The following is a 6,403-nucleotide window of genomic DNA, read 5'->3' on the forward strand; positions in this document are numbered from 1 at the left end:
CTGATCTGCAAAACAGGGCTGACCGCAGCGCCTGCCCCAAGGGTTGCTGTGGGGAGCGCGAGGGGGAACGCCCCTGGACAGCTCTAGACCGCGGAGGGCCCGTAGTACTAGCAAACCAGTGACACCCTGCAGCCGCCAAGGTTGCCCGGGTCCTTCTTGCCCTCAGCGCGTCCCTCCCGCACGGTCGGTGGCTGCATTGCGGGCCGCCGTCCCTGTCTGGCTCCGGGCTGGCCCGGTGACCCTGAAGGGCGCTGCCGACGGCCCCGAATGACCCGATGCCCGCGTGTGTGCGCCCCCAGGCTACAGCGGCGAGCGGTGCGAGGTGGACGAGGACGAGTGCGCCACCGGCCCCTGCCTGCACGGGGGCCGGTGCCTGCAGCGCTCCGACCCGGCCCTCTACGGGGGCGCCCAGGCCGCCTTCCCCGGCGACTTCAGCTTCCGCGACGCCGCGGGCTTCCTGTGCCGCTGCCCTCCCGGCTTTGCGGGTGAGCCCCCTGCCGGGGAAGGGCCCGCCAAGCTCTGGGAGCCTGTGCCACCCCGCCTGAATCGACGTCTGTCGCTGGGCCTCGGTTTCCCTAGCCACTAAGCGGACCCCTTCAGCTGCCGTCTGGCTCTGGGGCTGCGGGTGGGATCCACATGGGCCTCTTGCAGGAGACGACTGCAGCGTGGACATGGACGAGTGTGCCTCACGGCCGTGCCTCAACAGAGGCCGTTGCCAGGACCTGCCCAGTGGGTTCCAGTGTCACTGCCCGGATGGCTATGCAGGTGCCTGGGGGGGGGGCGGGTCAGAATTGGTGGCCTGGGGAGAGAGGTGTGGATTGAGAAGGACAAGGTGGGTGTGGTGGCCCAGGCGACAGCTGAGGGGAGCTGGACTGGGACTTTTTTTGGAGGTGGGAGAGGAGGGGACCCATGAGTTTGAGAAATATTTAGGAGGGACACTCTAGGTGTTTATTTATGAATGGGAGGTGTCAGGGATGATGCTGAGTTTCTTCCCTGGGGGACGTGTGTGGACCATGAGTTCAGCTTTGAACATATGGGATCCGAGTTTTCCTGGAGCACCCGTGGGGAGCAGCCAGGGTTGGGGCTGGTGGTGCAGGGTCTGCCGCCTAGGAGAGGGGCCTGGGTGGGAGCCAGAGGCTGGGGTCTGGAGCGTAGTCCTGGCAGCTGGGCTGGGGGGCACGGAGGACCGAGATTGTCTGGGGAAACATGTGGAGCTATGGGCAAGGAGAGCCCTGGCAACTCACAACCAGCCTGGGCCCAGGCTGTGGGGCCAGCAGGGAGGAGGGAGGGTGCTCAGCCAGGACAGAGGAGGAAAGGGGGGCGGTGCAGAGGGTGGGGGGGTGGCATCTGTAGAAGGAGGAGCCTGACTGTTGGGAGCTGGAGCCGGTGGGCAGGAGACTGGGCTTGTAGAAAGTCTCACCCTGCCTTGGGTCCATGCAGATACACAGACACAGGACTCTGGTGAGCCGGTGAGCTGGAGGATGGAGGATCAGCACACACACACTCCCAAGGGTCCCTCCCCCTCTGGAATGCCGGCGATACCTCCCCCACTCCCGCCCACATTCCTGCTCCAGCAGGCTGCCTCCTCTCCCTGGCAGGTTCCTGGGCACAGGCTCCTCTGCTGGGGGAAGGAGGGGTAATCACCTCTCTTGCTCCCACCCTCACTCAACTAAAGATACTGGAGCTCAGCTTCCCCACTGCTGGTTGACCGGCACCCCTGGGGGTCCTGAACCAGGAGGAGTGGCCTTGTAGGTGCCTGGCACACAGTGGGCCCACACAACACGCCTGGTCCCAGAAGAGCATTTACTCTGCATTTTGTTTCTTCTTTGCCACTGCCCCATGAGGTAGGAGTTTAAAGCTCCCATCTTACAGATGAGGCCACAGAGGCTTAGAGAGGAGATATCATCCCCCAGGTTCACCAGCCGCAGCGGAACCGTTCCTTATCCCAGTTGAGCTCAGCTGATGGGCGACAGGGAGGGCAGATCTATGAGGTCAGGGCCGGGCTCCTGCCCATCCTCCCTCTGGCCCTGCTGGGCGTGGGCGAGGCCAGGGCCTGGCATTCCTGAGCCAGCTCTGAAGGAGGCAGCCAGGCCAGGCGGGGAGCTCTGCTCCCCAGCCTCGGCACCCATCCACCCCTCTAAGCCCATCTGTAGGGGGTTGTGATGGGACTGCGGGCTCTGTGGATTTTCCTGGGACACCTGTGGCTCCTGGCAGGTATGGAGGACTAGGAAGGGGGCCTCAGACAGGAGGATGCTGGGGCTGGTTGGCTAGTGGTTCCCGAAGGAGGCTGTGGTGTCTGTGGGCTGCCTGAAGTCGGGCCTCAGATCCTGGTGGCTCGTATAATGGGGGACCTCAATTTCTACCAACCCAGCCAGTTTCCAAAGGCTGCCTCATGGTCCCCTGAAGTCCCCTGCAGTCCAGAGTCCAAGATGCCCCTTCCCTCTCCATGCCCTGTGGATTTGATCTCCAAAACACTCTCCAACCCCCCTCCCCTTTCCCCCCATCCTACATCTCCTGCCTCACCTGCTTTCTGGGCCACAATCTGGGTTTGGGTTCCTCTAGCTGGGACATGGGAGCTGGCCTGTTTTGTGGAGGCTCTCGAGGAGCTGGGATGGGGCTATGGCCTCTTGACTCAGCTGGGGCCGGAGCACCTGGCAAGTGCTCTTGAGGGAGGATGAGATGGCCCCTTTAAGCCAGTGTGGGGGTCCTGGGGCAGAGGGCTGAGGGGCTAGAGCCTGGGAGCCAGTCGCAGTAGCCCATATGCACACACTTGCTCCTCCACTTCATCACTGTGCTGGGACCAAGGGCACATTCAAGTTCCTGAAGGAGATCCTAGCTAAGTAAACAGACACTTTCAACACAAGGTTCTGGGAACTGTGCCTGGGAGTGCAGAGTGGGGTTGGAAGTTAGGCATAGCCTTTGGGACCTTTGAGTTTGGACTTTACGGAATGAGTAGGAGTTTGAAAGGCAGGGTAAGGGAGAATGAGGCATTCCAAGCGGGGGTAATAGTATGAGCAAAGCCCCAGAGACAGGACTTTCCAGGAAAGACTTGGAGGAATGGGCAGTTCAAGGTCTCTAGGAAGTAGGTTTGTAAGGGGTCTTGGATGTCAGGGTGAGTGATTTGACCCTGAGCAGCAGAAGAACCTGGCCAGATGATCACTGGTTATGGGTGAAGGTGGTTGGGAGCTGGGCAGGCAAACTGGGGGATGCTGGATTGTGGCCCAGAAAGCAGGTGAGGCAGGAGATGTAGGATGGGGGGAAAGGGGAGGGGGGTTGGAGAGTGTTTTGGAGATCAAATCCACAGGGCATGGAGACTACCCAGACATGGAAAGGGAAGGGGCATCTTGGACTCTGAACTGTGGGGGACTTCAGGGGACCACGAGGCAGCCTTTGGAAACTGGCTTGGTTGGTAGAAATTGAGGTCCCCATTATAAATCAAGTCTGGTTCTGGCCACGGACACTATTGAGCCTTGACCTGGTCTCTCCTGAAGGCCTGACATGTCAGGAAGATGTGGATGAATGCCTGTCGGATCCCTGTCTCCATGGCGGAACCTGCAATGACACTGTGGCAGGCTACATCTGTCGGTGCCCAGAGGCCTGGGGCGGGCCTGACTGTTCTGTGCAGCTCACTGGCTGCCAGGGCCACACATGTTCACTGGCTGCCACTTGCATCCCTGTCTTCGAGTCTGGGGTCCACAGTTATACCTGCCTCTGCCCACCTGGTACCCACGGACCTCTTTGTGGTCAGAATACCACCTTCTCTGTGGTGGCTGGGAGCCCTGTGTGGGCATCGGTGCCGGCTGGTGGCCCCCTGGGTCTGGCACTGAGGTTTCGTACCACACTGCCCTCTGGGGCCTTGGCCACTCGTAATGGCACCCAGGACAGATTGGAGCTGACACTGGTGACGGCCACACTTCAGGTCACACTCTGGAGCCACGGCACTACTGCACTTGTCCTGAGACTGCCGGACCTGGCCCTGAACGATGGCCGCTGGCACCAGGCGGAGGTGGTGCTCCACCTAGGGATGCTGGAGCTACGGCTCTGGCATGAGGGCTGCCCAACTCGGCTCTGTGTGGCCTCTGGTTCTGTGGCCCTGGCTCCCACGGTCTCAATGACCCCACTGACTGCTGGGCCTTTATCCGCCCAGCTGGGTGGCATGGCCTTTGCAGGCTGCCTCCAGGATGTGCATGTGGACGGACACCTCCTGCTGCCTGAGTCTCTTGGTGAGAACGTCCTCCCAGGCTGCAAGCGCCATGAGCAGTGCCACCCTCTGCCCTGCGCCCACGGAGGGGCCTGTGTGGACTTGTGGACTCACTTCCGTTGTGACTGCCCCAGGCCGCACAGTGGCCCCACGTGCGCTGATGGTGAGGCATGAACCAGGTGGGAGGCAGCACCTGAAATATGGGCTCCCCAGCTTGCAGGCCTCACCCCTGGCACCTTCTCTCCCTGCAGAGATTCCTGCTGCCACCTTTGGCCTGGGGGGCACCCTGAGCTCTGCCTTCTTTCTGCTCCAAGAGTTGCCAGGCCCCAACCTCACTGTGTCCTTCCTCCTCCGCACCCGGGCGCCCTCTGGCCTGCTGCTCCAATTTGCCAATGACTCAGCAGTTGGCCTGACAGTATTCCTGAGCGAGGGTCAGATCTGGGCTGAGACGCCGGGCAGTCCTGCTGTGGCACTGCCTGGGCGCTGGGATGATGGGCTCCGCCACTTGGTGACACTCAGCTTCGGGCCTGACCAACTGCAGGACCTGGGGCAGCAGGTCCATGTGGGTGGGAGGCTGCCCCCTGGTGACAGCCAGTCCTGGGGTGGGCCCTTCCGGGGCTGCCTCCAGGACCTGCGACTCAACGGCCGCCACCTCCCCTTCTTTCCGCTGCCACCGGAGAACTCGAGCCAGCCCAGCGAACTTGGTGGCGGGCAGTCCCAGAACCTCACCGTGGGCTGCATCTCTGAGGACATGTGCAGTGTGAGTGCCCCGGAGCGGGTCCTTTTCCCAGGACCTATCCTGCACCATGGGGGTTAGCGTGTCTTTTGCAGTTGAGGCTCAGGAGGTGAAGGGACCTGTCTGAGGCCCCACTGCTAGAGTGGCTGAGCAGGATTGGCATTCCCCTCCCCTCCAGCCCAGCTCTTCACCCTCTGGTGGCTCCAAGTCTCCCCCACTCAGTCCTCATCTGAGACTCCCTGACCGAGACGAAGGGCTGCCTGAGCCTTTCTGCAGGAGCTATGTGCGGGGCAGGGACACCCATGAGATCACGAACCAGAGTCCACTAGCCCTGGAATTGGAACAGCCTGGACATGAACTCTGGCTCCTTTTTTTTTTGAGTTGGAGTCTCACTCCGTCGCCCAGACTGGAGTGCAGTGGCACACTCCCAGCCACCGCAGCCTCGACCTGCTGGGCTCCGGCGATCCTTCTGCCTCAGCCTTCCAAGTAGCTGGAACTATAGTCACGTGCTACCAAGCCCGGCTAATTTTTGATTTATTGTGGAGATGAGGGCTTGCCAAGTTGCCCAGGCGGGTCTTGAACCCGCAGGCTCAGGCAATCCACTCACCTCAGCCTCCCAAAGCGCAGGATTACAGGCTGAGCCACTGAGCCCAGCTTGGTGCCTCTCTTTACAGGCTGGGTGCCTCAGGCAAGCAACTTTGCCTCTCTGACCCTCAGTTCCCGTCTGTAGAATGGGAGTGACAGTGACAGCCTCTGGACTTGCCTGTGGGGTGCAGTGGGTCTGTGGTGGCTGCTCAGTGAGGAGCCACTGCAGTGCGGTGGAGTAAGGCTGACCGCCAGCCCAAGCCAACCTTGCCCTCTCTCACAGCCTGACCCCTGTTTCAATGGGGGGACTTGCCTTGTCACCTGGAACGACTTCCACTGCGCCTGCCCTGCCAACTTCACAGGGCCCACGTGTGCCCAGCAGCTGTGGTGCCCTGGCCAGCCCTGCCTCCCGCCTGCCGTCTGTGAGGAGGTCCCTGATGGCTTTGTCTGTGAGTGTGCACCCTGGACAGCCCTCATGTTGGGTGCTGGACACCCTAGCTGGTTAGAGCCCACCTTCACTCTCGGGGCTTATGGGACCCAGAGGGTGGGTCAGGAATGCCAGCGGCCCCAGCCCAGTTTGGTGGGGTCACCGCAGCCAGAGGCACAGCATTTCTGGAGAAGAGGAGCGTGTCCTCGATTTTCAAGGGAAGATTGAGGGGCCACAGGGAAAGATTGACCCCAGGGGCAGTGGGAAGCCGCAGGAGGGTTTTAAGCAGGAGAGGGTCAGGGCCAGATCTGCATTTACAAAGAGGACTGTGTGCAGTGAAGAGTGAGCCCCAGCGATAAGTTGGGGCGGCTTCATGGAAGAGGGAAGCGGGTGAGTGATACTGCTGGCGGGGGATGGAGGGTGGTGTGGGCCCCTGGTCTCCCTGCCCGGGAGG

General features: G+C 61.5%; 1 protein-coding gene across 1 annotated transcript in view; it reads left to right on the top strand.

The window, feature by feature from the left end:
- Positions 1 to 6,403, top strand: part of LOC103252448 (protein crumbs homolog 2) — a 28,085-nt gene that overhangs the window by 17,069 nt on the left and 4,613 nt on the right. The window contains exons 9-14 of the mRNA XM_021709109.1: positions 167 to 183; positions 300 to 485; positions 652 to 765; positions 3,492 to 4,364; positions 4,453 to 4,961; positions 5,806 to 6,066. Coding sequence (XP_021564784.1) covers positions 167 to 183; positions 300 to 485; positions 652 to 765; positions 3,492 to 4,364; positions 4,453 to 4,961; positions 5,806 to 6,066 — 1,960 coding nt within the window. The remainder of the gene's footprint in view (positions 1 to 166; positions 184 to 299; positions 486 to 651; positions 766 to 3,491; positions 4,365 to 4,452; positions 4,962 to 5,805; positions 6,067 to 6,403) is intronic.

The sequence above is a fragment of the Carlito syrichta genome, unplaced genomic scaffold (assembly GCF_000164805.1).
Source record: "Carlito syrichta isolate Samal-C Ts95f unplaced genomic scaffold, Tarsius_syrichta-2.0.1 Scaffold158891, whole genome shotgun sequence".
NCBI classification, from domain to species: Eukaryota; Metazoa; Chordata; class Mammalia; order Primates; family Tarsiidae; genus Carlito; species Carlito syrichta.